This window comes from Leptodactylus fuscus, chromosome 1 (genome assembly GCF_031893055.1).
Source record: "Leptodactylus fuscus isolate aLepFus1 chromosome 1, aLepFus1.hap2, whole genome shotgun sequence".
NCBI lineage: Eukaryota > Metazoa > Chordata > Amphibia > Anura > Leptodactylidae > Leptodactylus > Leptodactylus fuscus.
The window spans coordinates 87253329-87272577 of record NC_134265.1 but is presented as its reverse complement, the minus strand read 5'-3'; the positions used below and the strand labels follow the sequence as shown (position 1 = coordinate 87272577).

At 40.5% G+C, this 19249-nt stretch overlaps 1 protein-coding gene across 2 annotated transcripts in view; it reads left to right on the top strand.

Annotated features, from left to right (window-relative positions):
* The window catches only part of SRRM4 (serine/arginine repetitive matrix 4), a 111691-nt gene that overhangs the window by 41738 nt on the left and 50704 nt on the right, over positions 1 to 19249 (top strand). The window contains exon 2 of one of the 2 annotated variants that reach the window (XM_075273492.1): positions 17714 to 17839. The exons of the other annotated variant lie outside the window; for it this stretch is intronic. Within the exon in view, the coding sequence (XP_075129593.1) occupies positions 17714 to 17839 (126 nt within the window). The remainder of the gene's footprint in view (positions 1 to 17713; positions 17840 to 19249) is intronic. 2 annotated transcript variants of the gene reach the window in all.

Genomic DNA, 19249 nt, shown 5'->3' with positions numbered 1-19249 from the left:
TCGTCTATATACCTGCAGAATGTAGAATAAACACACATTGCTTGAGCTCTATGCAGTAGAGAATATCAATATCTATAAACGAGGGTTTATTTACACGTTTGTATAATCCCGTAATGACCAGAATGATATAAAAGAAGCAATCTATTTCTCAGTGAATTCTGTAAAGACGGGAAAGCGTGAATGATACCAGCTTGACTGCTTGAACAATGGCTTAGAGATGAGGATGTCACAGTAAGAGATAGCTGTGTTTAAACAGAGTGCCTGCGATGTAGGGCAGATTTACTGCAGGGACAGTGGCAGAGAGGGAATCGAAAAAGGTCATTTAAACTTTTCCCACACTGCCCTTTATGACTGTCTACAGCTGACAAACCAAGATAATATACAGAATACTCAACGAAAGCTTTGGCTTTTTTTACGGTAGAAATTTTAGAACAAATGACTATTTTCTTGAAATCTGTTTGACATGTTAAAAAGATCCTTCCGTGATCTAAAAACATTATTCCATGTTCTTCATTCTCCCAGCAGGACAATCTGTCATTGGTGTCAGGTCATCTCCTGCTCTGGGCTAGTTTTCCCCAGAGCTAATACATTGTGTTGATCTGTGTTGCTAGGCATTGTATAGCTGGCTTCATGGAGAGGATAGATCGTAGCTTACCATGCGTTCAAGGACTAATTGAATTGAATTAAGGCAAGGAAGTCTACACGGAAAGGCAACCGTTGTTTATGTCATGTGATATCCACAGTGAAAACATGCAAAATCATGACGTCGTCTACGAGCAAGTCAAGCAGATCTTCCCAATGCCAGTAACAGTCTCCATTGGCTCATTACCATGCAGGGATTATCAGGATGGAACGTCACTATCTACTGAACCATAGTTATCCTTGGCATTTATCATATAACTAAGGCTAATAGTCCTCCTTCTTCTTAAAGGACTTCTTAGAAAACATATGAATTTCGGGCTTCAATCTGCAGCCTTTCTAAAGGTTAAAAGCGCCCACTTGTGGCCAAACTGAGAGGTGGTAATGGGATGGTAGGTTTATTAATACTAATTTCTACATAGAGAAAACTTAGGCAACCTAAAAATGTTGTAAAAATGTATGACACGTGCTATAGGAAAAATCTAGTACATCTTTAGACACTTTTGTTTAGCTTTATATCACCTTAAGGCCTGGTTCACATCTGCGTTCGGTATTCTGTCCAGGAGTCCGCTTGGGGACCCCCGAATGGAATACCGAACACATCGATAAGCAGTGAGCTTATGAAAACACACAGACCCCATAGACTATAATGGGGTCCATGTGTTTTCCGCTCGGTGTCCACACGAGTCATGCGCAGAGGAAAGTACTTAATGAACTACTTTACTCTCTACATGACTCATGCGGACACCGCGTGGAAAACACATGGACCCCATTAAAATCTATGGGGTCCGTGTGCTTTCATAAGCTCACCGCTTGTCAATGTGTTCAGTAGTCCATTCGGGGGTCTCCAAGCGGACTCTCTAAAAGGAATACCAAACGCAGGTGTGAACCAGGCTTAGGTTTCACTTATCTTAGCTGTGATCTTTACGTCAATGCTAAAAAATTTTATCTGCTAAAAATGTATAACGCCATGCCTGAAAAGGAAGCAGCATACACCATTCAGGGCATTGGACCATTCAGACAGCTGATCTGTGGTGGTGCCGAGACTCAGAACCCCACCGATCTGATATTGATATACAGTATAGTTATTATTAATACATCATTTTTCATATAAAAGTCCTGGAAAACCACACATCCATCTATCTAATCCCATCCAAACACTATGGAAAGATATTTGCAGTAGACATGCTGCGATTTCCAAAACCGTTACATTTTTTGAAATCGCAGCTTATCAATTATACCTACGGAAATGCCGGTAGTTTCCCTACAGGCATGCATTGCATTGCCGTCACGTTTCTTCCCACAGCGCTTTTTTACTGTGGCCCGTTACGTGCGTTCTTAGCCTAAAGATGTTTTCTGAATAGGACAAACTTTTTATGCAGTATTTTTAATCTTTCTCCTACGTATCTGCCTTATTGGTGTAAATCTTACTTACATGAGTGTATATGACTGTGTTCTCTGCACCTACTAAATGGGCAAAATTGGATGTCATTATAATTTCACGTGTGAGTTCTTATAACTAGCTGAGTCCCTTTAAAACTCTGTTATTCCTTTTCTTCTTTGATATCTTGTGAAATGTTCTGGGACCAGACCTTTTTACACCAAAGGCAATAAAAAAATGTCTGCACGGTCCATTTTTCATTATACGCGTGTGCTGTGATATTTCATGCATTGTCTGTTTCACCTGACTAGCACTGTGGATGCTGGACCCTGAATGTCAAATCAGTTTTCGCAATTGCAGCAGCGATCACAATGAGTAACCTCTATGTCGGGAAGAAGAGAACTTGGTCTGCAGCACACACTCTGATGTTAGCAAAGCAAGGCCTTCTGATTTATATGTGTGAGCTTATATGCTTGGAGCCTTCAGAGACTATGGACTGGATCAGTTAGATTTTTTATTTCTATAGATAAATATTAATATCTAGGATAAGGTACATAAGTCAAGCTTCTGGGTCCCAATAAAAAAAAATCTCTAATAAAACCCAAATGTACCTTGTGCCATTTATAAAAGTGATGTCTTCATATGTACCTTGGGGAACTAGAGCCAAAGTTTGATCACTACTCTGCACCCCCATAGGGAACCAGGGCCAAAGTGTGACCACTACTCTGCACCCCCATAGGGAACCATGGTCAAAGTGTGACCACTACCCCGCACCCCCCATAGGGAACCAGGACCAAAGTTTGATCACTACTCTGCACCCCCATAGGGAACCAGGGCCAAAGTGTGACCACTACCCGCACCCCCATAGGGAACCAGGGCCAAAGTGTGACCACTACCCCGCACCCCCCATAGGGAACCAGGGCCAAAGTGTGACCACTACTCTGCACCCCCATAGGGAACCAGGGCCAAAGTGCGACCACTACTCTGCACCCCCATAGGGAACCATGGTCAAAGTGTGACCACTACCCCGCACCCCCCATAGGGAACCTGGGCCAAAGTGTGACCACTACCCCGCACCCCCCATAGGGAACCTGGGCCAAAGTGTGACCACTACCCCGCACCCCCCATATTTACACTCTCAATAAGGTAACTATATATTATTTATAAAAAAATAAACCTAATTCTTTCTTCTCCAAGACCTAACAGAAATTTTCTTACCTAAGGGTGCATGCACACTACGTAACGCCGGGCGTGTATGAGAGCCGTACACGCCGGCGTTACAGCAGGGCTGCCGAACACTTCCCATTCACTTCAATGGGAGCGCTCGTAAACGCCGCTGTTACGAGCGCTCCCATTGAAGTGAATGGGAAGTGTTCGGCAGTCTGCTGTAATGCCGGCGTGTACGGCTCTCATACACGCCCGGCGTTACGTAGTGTGCATGCACCCTTAAGTCATATTTGCCAACTGTCCCAAATTATATATCCTGAATATTCACTAATAATATAATCAAATTTGAGTATTATCCAATAAAATTTGGATTCTCTGAAACACCACTGAAAAGAAGGCAGAGTTTTCCTGAATCGCATCCAAGCCAGGTGTTCCGGCTAAGTTTGGGGGCGACCCTTGGGGTGCAAAGTACACATCCCTGTTCCCCAGACAGTAAAGTGGGCAAATATGTAAAATACATGGATCTATGCCTATTGCTAGATTGGACATAATAATAAATGACATTTTGAGACTCATGATCAGAGATCTACAGTCACCTGAGTTCCCTCATTAAAGAGTTAATGGGACTCAATAATTGCCAGATATATGTATGGTTATGGAAAGCATGTATGACTCATGTAAGGGTGTAGAACATTTAGGGAAAAAAATTAAATTAAAATTGTAATACAGTAAAACTATCTCAGATGTGCTTTAACAGAATTGTATTTTCACCATGTATTATATATTCGGGTCAGAAGACCACCCCCACTTTAGTGCAATATTCGGTAGTGACCCCATGCTGGTAATAAACCTTGGATTATTAATTTTTCTGTATAACCGATAGCAGCAGGGATATCATTGTATAATATTGATTTGTATAAGATATATGTGTGCAGCATGACAACTTAGTAATGATATGTTGTCGTGCCCTAAATCCATGGTTCAAGGATGAATGGATCCTGTTAAAATGAGGGGTCTGCTTGCAACTGTGACATCTGACCCCTTCACACCATCTCCACAGCACACGCTTACAACAAAAGACGTGTGAAGTTTACCTAACGGAAGCAACATGCGTGACAGCATACATTTTACATTAAGAAAATTCACATTATTAAATTATATCTTCTTAAAAACATGATTAAAACATTTATGTATTCTAACTGGTATATAAAACCACTCTTGCTTTTAATAACAGATATACTGTAAGTGATACATCTAGCTACTGGCGAATTGATAAACTGCATTCTATGTATTAATTGTTAACATTGGCAAGAGAAGTGTGGGTAACTGCAGTTGCACAATTCACCACTAGAGGTCAGTACACATTAATGTTACAGTACTTTCATTGTACTGACAAATACAATATTGCTTCTTATTAGGCCAACACAGCTAATATATATATAATTGGGAAAAATATATTATGTTCATAAGTTGCAATAGAACTTGATCCCTCAACACAGAGAAAAAAAACTTTTATAAGGCATTTAAAGGTCCAGGACTGCAAAACAATCTACATTTTGCCTGAAGATTCTTTATGCTTAGAAGTAAATGTTATTTGCTGTTCCTGTCTAGTGTGAGACTGTAGACTGTTTCATAACCCAGAATCTATCGGCTCCTGTTCATGTCAGATGACATTTTACTGTATTTTAAATTGCACTCATTGATCACATTAGTTCTCTAGGAGGGAGAAAAACCCACCCGGTCAGTTCAGCAAGAATTAGTGACCTTGTGAAGCCGCCTCATGGTGGGGTCATTACCTTCATGTTTAACAGCTTCAGGCTCCATTCACATGAAAGGAAGAAACGACCATCGCACCGCTGTTTTTAAAACACATTACAGCTGGTGTAGATATTCCCCTAGACGAAAGCATTGCCAGAGGATGCGCCTAACTCATGAAGAAGTGCAGCCATACCATTAGTTAAGGGAATCCTCCAATAGCACAGAGGACATAAATGCCGGTGCACAAGGGGGGAATGTATTAAGCTCTGCACTCCAGAATTAAGGCATAATAAAGTTGCAAAGAAACTTTCCTTGATTCCATGACAGCACCCACAGACAGAGGAGAATCCACAGTCAAGGACAGGAAACCCATAAAGTTATTTAGACCTCCTCCTCCTTCCGTTTCCAATGAATGTAGGAGAACTGTTAGTACCGGAACAACTAAAGGGCAGGAATTAGATGGGGTACTGTCTTGGGATCGAATTAATCCAATTACTGGTAAGTGTGACAGCAACCACAGAGACATAACAGAGAAAAAGAGGAAAGGATATAGAATGAAGGACGAAGAAGGATGAAGAATTTTGTGCCCAAAGGAAAGGTCAGACACCCCAAAGTCCTGCATGTAGTGGCGAAAGAAAGTAAACCGAGAGGATCTAACGACTAACTGATCAAGTGACACGTGTCTCCTCTGGGCCAAGGAGGTGGCTATAGAAGCTTGGTGACCACACTTAGGACAAGAGGAAAAGGTTGAAAGAACTTCATTGGTTTCCTGACCTTGGAAATGAATTTTTGAGCTCTTTTGCACAAAATATTTTTTAGCTTTTTGCATTTTAGACCAGTCCTTCCACTTGTGAAAAGTAGTCGGGAAAGTGAATGACGTGGCTAACCTAGCTAGCTGTCTGTACTCCGGATTTATCAACTACAACTTTTTGAAAAGGTATAAAAATTTTCACTATCTCACTCCAGTGAATGGGTAAGTGGAGTAACCTCTCAGGACAAAGTTGAGTTTTGTATGTGCCAAATTTATTATGCGTTGTACAACATTTGATGAAATTGGTGCAAATTATGAAAATTGTAGCGAAACAGACTTTATAAATTCTTCTTGATGATAAACTTGGAGCTGATTTATCGTGGCTTGTACAGCAAAAAAAAATTCATACAAGCCAGAAGTTGCTGGCTGCTGAAGGTCCTGTTTAGGTGCACAGACCCCAGATTATGTGCCTAATATATGATGAGGGTTGCCTCAAACTCCATCCAATGCAGAGATTTTCAGCTGGTCTTCATAAATGGGTCTATTCAGCATAAAAAAAACAATAGGACATCTTTGCCATTGAAGTCAACGGGTTAATTTTTAACATCAAAACAGCCTTGTACCCAAGTGATGTATGTAACATATGGATCAGGGAATTGGGGAAATAAAAGAAGTCCAATTCATCTGTTTCATTGAAAGTCAATCATCAAAAATGGCAAAACAGACATGGAGCGGATGCCACATAGATGCAAAACAGCCATCATTACGTTTACATGGTATTTATTTATATAGCACCAACATATTCTGCAGCACTGTACAATTTGTAGGACTGAAAAGCCATGTTCGCAGGAGCTTACAATGTATGAGGTAGAGGGGTGACCATCAAAAATAGACTGATAGTTCATTTTGTGACAGCTGCTTAATGGCTACACTTGTGTGAATATCGCCTTACACTAGTTTTTTAGCCCCGAAAATCTTGCAAAACTGGGAGATTTAGCATCTCCAATGACCATGTAACTTGAATTTCCTGGGCCACAATGCAAGCCTCTAGAGGGAGCCACAGTACTTGTGATATTTATAATACCATTGTACTCTTATGTAGGAAAGAAAACTTTGGGCCCCCTCAGCTTTCTTGCCTAAGGGCCCTTCACACGGCTGATACGCTGGCTGCTTTAGAACGTGTAAACGTTCCGTAGCAGCGGCGTCTAAAGCAGATCGCATTGTTTTCTATGGGAACTGCTTTAGACGCCGCTGCTACGGAACGTTTACACGTTCTAAAGCAGCCAGCATATCAGCCGTGTGAAGGGGCCCTTAGTGTGATTTTTATCTCTGTATCCCTATAGCTATGTCCCTTTTTGTACAGCAATGGTTCCATATTACAGAGCTTTAGACAGTATGGTGCCTCTGTAAGCGTTTCCTTTAGGGGGCATTTACACAGAGTAAAATGGCGCTGATTCTGCCACCTGCAGCAAAATCAGTGCTGATAAAAAAGACTCATGTTAACTTCATGGTTAAAAAGGCTCCCATTGATTTCAATGTGTTACACACGTTAAACAGAACCCATTGAAGTCAATGGGAGTCTTTTTATCAGCGCTGATTCAGCTGCGAGTTATCATGTAAATGCCCCCTTAGAGGACAATACCTTCCGGTGATGGAATACACTGTAACCTACAGAAGTGGACATGTGTCTGGAGAGGGAAAGAGAGACTGCCTTTGGCACCAAGTGCATTGCTAAATTACATTCATTGGAGGAGTAAAGTGTTACAATTTCATTGGAGTGAAACATAGACTTTACCATACATCTACAGTAAACAAAAACTCAGCTGCATTGTATTTCTGAGACCATTTATCTATCAAAAGTCCACCTATACCTATTTTGTGGTTTAAAAAATCATATAGGCCATGAGGACCCATACTGAGACCTAGAAGTAAATACTGTATTTGGGTGCATCAGAGGAAAGTGGAGTTGTCCATGCCCATGACTGGTCTCTGGACTTCATTCCCTTCTCATGCAGTACTACAATAGGTTGAAGCCAGCATTAATTCATTTAATTAGTGTCAGCAGTTCAGAGGACTCAGCTTGTTGGCTCCCTGTGATATGACAATATGGGCTGTGTAAGCAGGCCTTAGGCCAGCGGCTGAATCCTGTGTTTTAGCTCATCCTTAATGTAAGTGACAGGGTCAGGTATAGCAAGACATAGAGCAACTGCAGTCTTTTTTATGGCCAGAGAATATTTAACAAGTAATCACCCGTCTATCAGCAGCCATGACAGCAAATAAATTATAGTCATTCTGTGAATAATAGTTACCTAGGTGAATTCAGAGTTTACCTTTTATAAAGCACAGTGATGTGCATGAAGTGGACCGCTATTGTGTATCTATAAGACGTATTGCATTCTATATACTAATGCTTCAGGGCAAGTGGGAACACTTTGTATAAAGCTGGACAAAGAAGCGGGAGCTGTAGAAAAATATAAATCCTATCTACAATTAAGCCCAAGTTCATTCAATGTTAAGCATTGTTCAGTTAATACTTGAGAATGTGTTTTTGGCATACTTGAGATGTTTTATTACTATTTATATTCCATCTCCAGCTCTTACCGTAGCCATTGCATCAAAACATTGCAAACTGTATTGTAGGTGGTATTTTTATTGATAAAAGTATTGTATAGCAAAGTAACTATGGCTTGATGATAAGGACAACATAAAGATGGATCCCTCCTTACTCTTTATTTGGCTGGACATGTTTGCCATGAGATGACCAGCTTTAGAAAAACAACATGCCTTTGTGATATTCTGTCACAAGGTGTCTACCCTATATGTATCTATTTGTTATTACAACAAATCACATATCACAATATTATGGTGAATTAGAGTTCAAGCAGCTAAGATGAGGGTGGACACATGTAAAGCTTCTGTATTCTCCTGCTAAAAGCTTGTCTTGGTAGGATTAGTCATGTAATTCATATTACCATGCGACATAAGTCTTTTTGTGCTCACTATCTAGTCCTAACCTTGCTTTATTTCTACTTTAACAACTCTCCATTGGTAAGGGATCCAGAGGATAACTAAACACTACCAAGAGCTACCTGAATAAGTTTATACTATATAAAGGAACCTACTGTATATTCTCTGTGGCTCCTGTTACCAATCCTCTAGGTATAGGGCTAAGAAAGTAAGAATATTACTTCTGCTGATATGTAGCTGAAGTGATAACAGCGACAGCTTGGGGAAGCAACTTGGGTCCAAGAATAGAGGTGAGACCCTTGTCTGTGTCACCTTATATAGTCCTCACAAAATATTTCTGGTACTACTGTATATAGTGAATAAAGCCAAGAAGATGCAGGATCCAATTGTGCACTCAAACCATGGTTTAATTTACAGCTCAACTAGTATTAACAAATAATTTTGACCCATACTGTATATAACCCTACTAAGCCATACCATACACAAGTCAATGTGACAACTCCATATCCCACATTATTTCCTAAAACAAGCCATATAACTTCAATTGCTATTGGACAACACTTGCTCAGTCAACAGCTATTCCTCCTGACTTCTTAATACATGTGCAGACCTGGCATATCCAAGCATGCTTGTGTTTTCAGTGGTTAAGGGAATAAGCTTCTGCCAGATGTTTATGCCTGTGGCTTATCTTCCATGAGAGCAAATGATTGGGAATGTTGGAATCTAACCTAATCGAATATAACCTAATTTAATCTAATCTAAATTGCCCCAACATTATCTATGTGGGGAGAGTTTGCACAACCCCATACACAAAAGATACTTGTCAGTTCCTACTGAAAATAGTAGGTTCAGCAAATTTGCTCATATTATTGCAACCCGAATACCTCCTAACAAAACACATTCACTCCATTGAATACCAGTTACATTCTCATTAATACAGTACAGTCACCTTAGGCTGAGATTCTACAGTGGCTTGCAAAAGTATTCATACCCCTTGAACATTTTCACATTTTGTCACCTTATAACCACAAACTCAAATGTATTTTATTGAGATCTTAAGTGATAGAACAAGACAAAGTAGCAGATAATTGTGAAGTAGAATGAAAATGACACATGGTTTTCAAAACATTAATCGAATAAAAATCCGAAAGGTGTGATGTGCAAAAGTACTCAGCCCCCTGTACTCTGATACCCCTAAATCAAATCCAGTGCACACAATTGCCTTCAGAAGTCTCCTAATTAATTAATAGAGTCCAGCTGTGTAATTTAGTCTCAGTATAAATATGTCTGTTCTGTGAAGGCCTAAGTGGTTTGTTAGAGAACATTAGTGAACAAACAGTATCATCAAGACCAAGGAACTCACCAGACAGGTCAGAGTTAAAGTAATGGAGAATTTTAAAGCAGGGTTAGGTTATAAAAACATATCCAAAGCTTTCAGCATCCCAATGAGCACTGTTCAATCCATCATCCAAAAATGGGAAAAGCACTCTACAACTGCAAATCTACTAAGAAATGACCATTCACATAAAGTAACAGATCGAGCAAAGAGCACACTGGTCAGAGAAGCAGCCATGACGCTCATGGTCACTGTGGAGGAGCTGCAGAAATCCACAGTTCAGGAGGGAGAATCTGTCCACAGGACAACTATAAGTCATGCAGTCCACAAATCTGCCCTTATGGAAGAGTGGCAAGAAGAAAACCATTGTTGAAAGAAGTGCTGTTTTCATTTTGCCACAAGTACTATAGAGGACACAGCAAACATGTAGAAGAAGGTGTTCAGATGAGACCACAGTTGAACTTTTTGCCCTAAATGCAAAGTGCTATGTGTGGCGGAAAAGTAACACTGCCCATCACCCTGAATACACCATCCCCACTGTTAATAATGGTGGTGGCAGCATCATACTGTGGGGATGATTTTCTTCAACAGGGACAGAGAAGCTGGTCAGAGTTGATGAGAGGATGGATGGAGTTAAAACAAGGCAGTCCTAGAAGAAAAGCTTTTGGAGGCTGCAAAAGACTTGAGACTTGGAAGGAGATTCACCTTCCAGCAAGACAATGACCCTAAACATACAGCCACAGCTACAGTGGAAAGGTGTAGATCAAAGAATATTCATGTGTTAGAATGGCCCATTCAAAGTCCAGACATATGCCCATTGGGCATCTGTGGCAAGACATGAGAATTGCTGTTCACAGACGCTCTCCATCCAATATGGCTGAGCTTGAGCTATTTTACTGAGAATATTGAGCAAAAATCTTAGTCTCTAGATGCCCAAAGCTGGTAGAGACAAACCCAAAAGACTTGCGGTTGTAAATTGCAGCTGTACTTTTGCACTTCACACTTTTCAGATTTTTATTTGATCAAAATATTGAAGACCATGTATCATTTTCCTTCCACTTCACAATTATATGTTACTTTGTGTTTGTCTGTCACTTAAAATCTCAATAAAATACATTTAAGTTTGTGGTTGTAAGGTGACAAAATGGGAAAAAGCTCAAGGGGTATGAATACTTTAGGCAAGCCACTGTACACGAGCTGACAAATCAGAGAGTCAGGATTGTTTGCCCAACCATTGTTTGCCCATGTAAAAAGGGACCTGAATGGTTATATGTCTTGTGTGTTCAATGGCTGTAATAAAGATGCAAGTAAAAATGTCTTACACATGTTCTGTACAGGCAGTGGTTAGACCATTAGAATTATTTCCTCCAATGGGGATTTTCTGTCCTAATGGGTTGGTTGTTTTGATCACAAGGATAGTGTAAATATGTAGCTATATGGGGTGCAGAGGTAGCAGTGGCTACTGGGTCCTGCACCCTGATGGGACCCCAAAGATCCCTCTGCCACATACAATATCCCACTGTTGTAAATGGCACGGGATAGGTATTGGCCCCTTTACCTATTTTCTACTGTGGCCCAGGAAATACAAGTTACGCTTCTGCAGAATAGGCCTCATTTCTGTATTCCCTATAATATCTCAGTTGTATGCATTGCAATGAGCAAAGGAAGACTAGAATAAGAATAGGGACAGTCTCCTAAGAGCATGAAGATGCCTGAGCTGATATCCTTACAAATTATCTGGAATGTGTTCAATTAAAAAAAAAAAAGAAATATTACCTTTAATACTACTGTGTAAGGTCTTATAGAACTTCCTAATTAGGGTTAAATTACACCGTTCCCCTTAACACTGCAGATCGCTGAGAGCGATAGTTAAAATGTGTTACATTTCCATACATAAATATAACAGTAAAAAGGATCTATTAAAATAGCCAAAAGCACCGCAGTATAACATAAAAATAATTGTGCTTAATTTACATATCAGGCAGGAATAATTAAAGGGTATGATACTATGTTAAATAGACTACCGAGGATGAAAAGAAGTAATAAGGGAGTGCTGCAATGTACACAATGGTTGACACCACAAGCACTGAGCATGCTGGGACTGTTCAGCGGGAGCCGTACAATCTCTAATTTTCTGTTCATGAAACCTATGTATCAAACTAAAACATGTCTCTCTTGTTTTAAAACATTAAGTAAACCCTTCATACTCTGTTTCAGTTATAGGAGCAATACCTAGAATTCATCTGATATCTCTGCCGCTTATCACAGTCACCATTACAGAGTCCGTTGCGTTGCACATAAATTAGAGACTTGTCAGACACCACCCTGTAATTGTATCTAATCTATGCAGACACTGAACCGAATGGGCTGAACACTGCAGTTTTGGGAAGACGGCTAATAATATATGTACTGTATCCGGAGTGATGACAGAATTAAATTAGCACAAACAAATTAGACTGGGTGAATGAAACTGCACCTTTTAACTGTGCCTGCCAAAGCCTTGCAGCTGGTGTTATACATCCCAATAATGTAGCACAAAGCTTGTGACATAATCAGAGCCACTTGTGAATCAGAGTAATCACACAGAAAGACTCGCCCTGATTTGCTATTATAATTTTCCATAACAAACTCCAGGAACCCACATGATTAATAATCACTGCTCCGTGGAGGGGCTTCCTTCCACATCGCCCCCATTTAATCTGCACTTTCAGTACTGCCTTGTCGGAGGGATTTATTCTAAGCAAATGCAATCAAAACATCTTGCTTTCCGCCCCCAGGTTTCAATGGCTAAATTTAGCTCTTGGAAGAAGGTGTAGGGTGGAAGGAAGCATCAAGTGGTAAGTGTTTAACTCATTCTGCCTCATTTAGTAATGGAGACAGACTAAAAGAAGCCATGGGTCTTTTAGAAGAGTAGAAAATATTGATATTTCACATTGAAAATGTGATTATTCTTAATGGACTGACAAAATATAAGGGGTTAAAGGGCTTATCCAGCTTTATAAAATCGATGTCTTATCCAGAGGATAGGATATCAATTATCGATTGGCAGGGGCCCGACTGGCCGGACCCCCACAGATTAACTGTTTACCTGGAAAATATTACAGGTTAAGGATAATAGTACTTTGGGATTGGATGTTGATCCAGAGATTTAGTTCAATTGCCATATTTGTAATTTAGAAAGACTTTTTCATCCAATATGGAGCAACTGGCATCCACCTCATGAGGTCTTTTTTGCCTTCCTCTGGATCAGCATTGTGGGATTATAGTTTGAACTTTATAGACTTGTGTGTTTCAGTATGAATTACATTGAAACAACAAATACATATATAGTGCATCATTTCAGCCAGTTATTGGGGCATAGTTACCAACATTTTAGGCTAGGTTCATGCTTGGGGCCCCAAAAGATGGAAACCATGTCCGCTTAAAAAACAGTTACACATGGAGACCTGCAGACCCCATAGGTTAAAACAGGGTCGGACAGGTTTCCCACGATTTTATGCTGAAACTGGCAGTGAAAAAAAAATTTCTCCGCTGATTTTAAGCAGAATCGTTGTGATCCTTGCCTTAGTTAGATAAATCAAAATTTAACTCATCCAAAATGTTCTGGAAACACCCATTTTTGGGTCAGACTGGAACAAACTGAATTAACTCTGAAATTAACTCTTAATTAACTCTGAAAATTCAAGAAAATTCAAATGTGGGACAGTTGGCAGGTATGTTGGCGGGTATTGGTCCCGCTCAAATAATGAACAAACCAACCATGTGAAATCTCGAAAAAGTAGTAAAATCATATGTCAACTATTATATGTATTTTTCAAACTGAAACAGTCAAAAATATAAATATAAAACTCCTTACAATGTTCATCTAGTTAATTAGCTTTGTAGTTGAAAAAAAAAATCCATTTATTTCAACCTTTCTCCATCAACTATACATCATTAATTTTTATATAATTCTTAGTATCATATGCATCTAAGGCCTGGTTCACATTTGCATTCCGTATTACATTTGGGAAGTCTGCTTGGGGACCCCCCAAACAGAATACCAAACGCATTGACAAGCGGTAAGCAATGAAAGCACACAGACCCCATAGACTATAGTGGTGTTTGCACAAGTCATGTGGAGAGGAAAGTACTTCATGAACTACTTTTCTCTCCACATGTTCCGTGCGGACACCCCACAGAAAACACACGGACCCCATTATAGTCTATGGGGTCTGTGTGCTGTCAGAAGCTCACCGTTTGTCAGTGCATTCAGTATTCTGTTTGAGGGGTCCCCAAGTGGACTCTCCATACAGAATACTGAACAGAGATGTGAACCAGTCCTAAGACCTTCTAAAACGGTGACATAATAGCTGTTTTTTCTACATTTCGGGGTAGGGTAGTCAATACTATTACTACTCTGACTGTAAAGAACTCTTTCCCATCAAGATATCTAAATCGCCTTTATGGCACACGTAATGAATGTTCTCTGGTTCCTTGTATAGTCCTTGGAAAGAGCGGATCCATCTTTTATAGTAGCCACAGACATTATCTCCCATGAATGTTATTCAATGATAATGGTTAGTTAGAGAAGCCATGTAGCATAGAGCAGCTGGATGGCGTTTAGTCCAAGAGAGTTTGTCCTCACACGTAAGTGTCTATGCATATCTTCTGACTGGGTTTTACCAAACCCAACAGTCATTTATATGTATGGTTTTCTTACATGGAAAATAGAGGGATGGTAGTAACTGTATAGAGATTTTAGAACACATTAGAAAATCTCCTTGTGCTTTATTGATCACTTCCCACTGATGGAAGAACTCATTATCCCCCCACCCTTGTATGCTTGAAGCCGGCTCCTATATGGCGGACTTTATGGACCTGCTATAATTGGTATAAAACAAAAACAAACATGAAAATCTATTGTCCTTTTATATGGGTTTTTGGCTCTAACATAAAATTATAGCAGACGCTATTAGTCAATGTTTTGACGCTTAGGAAAACAACATCAGAGGGTGTCAGACTGAAAGCTGTCTGGTAATGGAGCGGTAAGGAGACGTATTCAGCGTTAGCTGCTAAAATTCCAGGCACATACTGAGATTTCTCCCAGCCTTCCGGTAATGCTGATTTCTGTATTACTGAGCAGTTCTCATATGTCACCTTTAAGCTGAATGTTTTTTGCAACAAAGCTTTGTCCTTTGGCTGTCTCAATAACTCCCACTCAATATCTTGGATTGTAATTACCTCTTCAATACATAGTAAATCTGGAATTAGCCAATGGATAGTGCAATCATTTCCTTAACTCTGTGTGACCACTTCAGTTTTAATAAAGCTGTGATGGATCACTGGCAAGAAATTGTATATTCACTGACCTGCTTTGTACTGCAAGAACAAACTTACCGAGTGGAATTGTAAAACAAGGCTAAGTTATCTTATTGTCAAACAGCAGCTAAGGAAAGAGGAATAGGTTTCTGCAAGAACGTGTTGCACTAAAAAAGCAACCATCGACAATCATGCCTGCACATTATATCTCTGCACAGCAATACTTCTTGGGTAGAATACCTCTATGATATTCACTAGACCATGCCACAATTATGGAATCTTAGAGAAAACCCTATATCCCTCAGTATGAAGGACTAAAGCCATTTTAACACACTGATGGGCCAAGTGCAAAGGTTTCATAAGTTGGCCAACCCACCACCACCACTTGGAGGTGTCTCGCAACTTTCAGAGGACACAAAAATGGTATAATGCTGGTGATCAGCACACACTGGCATACCTTCTTTTCCAAGGTATTACTCTAGCACAGGGGTCTCAAACACGCGGTCCGCGGTCCAACTTCGGCCCTTGGGACAATAGTTTGCGGCCCCTGGCGGACGCCGGGTGTTTAACCCCTTCCCGACATCCGCCGTAATAGTATTATTAGTACAAGTTCGGTCGGCCATTTATGATGTTGATGTACTTCACATTACGAGAAATTTTTAGCTAAAAGGTAAATAATGGTAAGCGCAGCCTTGATCGAAACTTTGGTGTGAAACTTGCCATCTGCTGCGACTGTGGCAAAAAATGAACGCAACTGATGATCCTGCGAGGCGCCACGGATCTCTTCCTCAATTATAGCATTTTTGGCTGAATTCCACTTCTTGCACTTGCTACAACGGAAACCTTCGTAATCTTTCTGACGCATACGCCTGGATCGCCTGCTAACTGTTCCAGTGCAACGAGGGGTGCCAAGAAAACACTGTTCTTGTGGTTGTTGTTGCTGCTGCTGCTGCTGGAGCTGTTGTTCGGAAAGAAGTAAGCCATTTTGACTTGCGTACTCAGAAGCTAGTTCCTCAGTGGATATTAGAGCACAAAGCTCGAACATACTAGGATCTTGCAACGTCATTTCGGCTGATTCACAAAACTGTATAAGCCATAAAAACAATATTTTACATCATAAATGGCCAAACTTTATTGATACATTAACGTGGATACAGTTTTGCCAAGGTGGCTACATGCTAGAGTAATACCAAAGTAATACCCTCTTCCAGAATACTCAGCACAAGCTTACTTCTGGTTCACATTGTGCAGCTCTTGACTCCATGCTACTCTGTATTATCTCCTGTTGCTGTCTCTGATTCAGCCTTTAGGGCAGGTGTACCCTGCTATTCAGCAACTGGAGGGTTAGGGTGCATTCACACGGAGTAAAGTGGCACTGATTCTGCCAGGATAACTCGCAGCAGAATCAGTGCTGATAAAAAAGACTCGCATTGAGTTCAATGTTTTCTGTGCGGAAGTTGAAATCCATTGAACTCAATAGGAGTCTTTTTATTAGCGCTGATTCTGCTGCGAGTTATCGATCAGCACCAATTCACTTCGCGTGAACGCACCCTTAGTGTGCACACCTATGGCCCTTTGTAGCCAATACTAGGAAGTCCTGGCTTATTTATATCTGCTCAGCCCTTACTACAGCGCTAGTTCATGTGAGGATATCCTGATTCTGTATTCCTGCATGATTCATTGTGTATTGATTGACTTGCTTCTGATTCTGGTTCTGATCTACTGATCTCTGTTTGTCCCCAACCTGAGAACCTTTGCTGCCTGTGTAGACCTTCTAGCTAGTGTTCGACTTTGCACACTTGCTGCCTACATTAGATTTTCATCTCAAAAATTACCACTCTGTTGTCTGACCCTCTCGTTCTTCAAACAAGTGTCTCGCTGCCAGTTGCCACCTACACTGGGACCTCGCTTAGGGGTAGAGACTTCGTAGCCTCCCCACAGTGAAAAACAGAGTCCCATGTTTAAAAGGTAGAGGTGTGCTACTTAGATAATGCCCTTATGAGTGGCCCAAAGTCAAACTGGTTAGGTGGCACAGTGGGTCCAAAATCTGCAGGCCATTACAGATGGATTAATGTAGTAGTGTCCTATATAATATTAATTTGTATGTAATATATTAATTGAACGGTTTCTGAGGGGGCAGGGGGCAATAGGTGAGCGCTACTTGCGGGGACACTATATTGTATGGGCCACTTGAAGTGATATTAAATTAGGTGTGGGGCCCTCTTATGAATCCTTTGTATGGGGCCCAGTAATGTATTAAAATGGCCTCGCTCATGTATGTACTATTTGTCTCACATTATCTATTACACTGAGCTTCCTGTCTTCATTATTAGTAGCCATTGGGTACATACAGTACGTTAGACTCCATTAACCAAGTTTTGGATAGTAAAACAATCTTTCTTTTTACTTGTAGTGACAATGCCAAGTCTTCATCATCTCCAAACAAAGACACAAGACCAATAAAAGAAAATGGAAATCTGGAGAAAGGAGGTACAACAGGAAGGCTCGGGAGAGAGCTCAGCCCGCGCCAAAACCATAGGTAAGACTAAGAGAGAATACTAGACAATCCAAGTAGCACGATGACTCATGCCAACTTGACAATTAAAGATAGATTTAGCTCTGACATCTATTGAATGGACTTAATTATATAAAAAGTCAATTGACCTGACACTGAAACATGTAATAACATTAAACGCAAGTGCTATTGAAATCACAACAATTGTAAACCCATCCATCTTACTAGATGTCAAGAAAACCTGTTGTAAAATCTCTGGATAAAACAATTTTCTGTGTAAAACTCTAAAGTCAGCTATCTGCTGACCTCCAGGTGTAGTGTGAAGGGGAATTCAATATACACAGTTAAGGCTGCCATGTGAGCACTCTGCTTCAGGCTTACTACTACAATTCAAAGCTTTTTTTTCTGTTGTTATTCTGTTAAGAACATTTTATGATTTCGATGTAGCAAAATGTAACTTGACAGGCAAAGAACTTTAACTTGACTCTTTAAATTTAACCTGACAAAGCGCACAGAACTTTAGCTCAACTCTTTCAATGGTTTTTGTGTTATGTGATAAAATATCACCCCACAGCAAATTATCAGTGTCACGCTAAACTTGTGTACGTAGTGAAGAGCACTTATTTCCTTCAGGTATTGTTGGAAAGCTGCCGGGCTTTTCTACCAGTAATCATTGTGCCGATATGGATAAGGCAGTGTTTGCGGGAACAGACAGCAGACAGGACACTTGCTGATTCCCCACGGGCGACTCTCAGCTCTTGTGATGTATGATAGACTCCATCAGATACAGCCGACATAGGCAACTATGTCTTTATTTTACTCATCTGGATCACACAGTCAGACTAGTGCAGAGGTCCTTTAGAATAATATTAGCGTAAACCTTTATAGTGAGGCTTATAAAAGTACACATTTAAATGCAGAGGGAATTGTGTACTGTTAGTGAATGGGAGATTATAGATCTATATACTTCACTCATATTAATGGAAGTCTCTAGTGCTAGTCCCTGGGTATTTGAAAGGAGTCTACAAGCATATTCAACTGCGACCAATGCATTGCAGTGCACATTACAGTGGTAAACAACATACCTTTGTTACGTCACATTTGTAGATTTAGACCTGGTTCACATTTGCATTAGGTATTCCATTCAGGAAGTCCGCATGGGGACTCCCCGAACAGAATACTGAATACATTGACAAGCGGTGAGCTTATGAAAGCACACGGACCCCTTAGACTATAATGGGGTCTGTGTGTTTTCCGCACAGTGTCCGCACAAGTCATGCGGAGAGGTAAGTAGTTCATGAAGTACTTTTCTCTCCACTTGACTCATGTGGACAGTGCGCGGAAAACACACAGACTCCATTATAGTGTATGGGGTCCATGTGTTTTCACTGCTCACCGCTTGTCAATGTGTTTGGTACTCCATTCGGAAGGTCC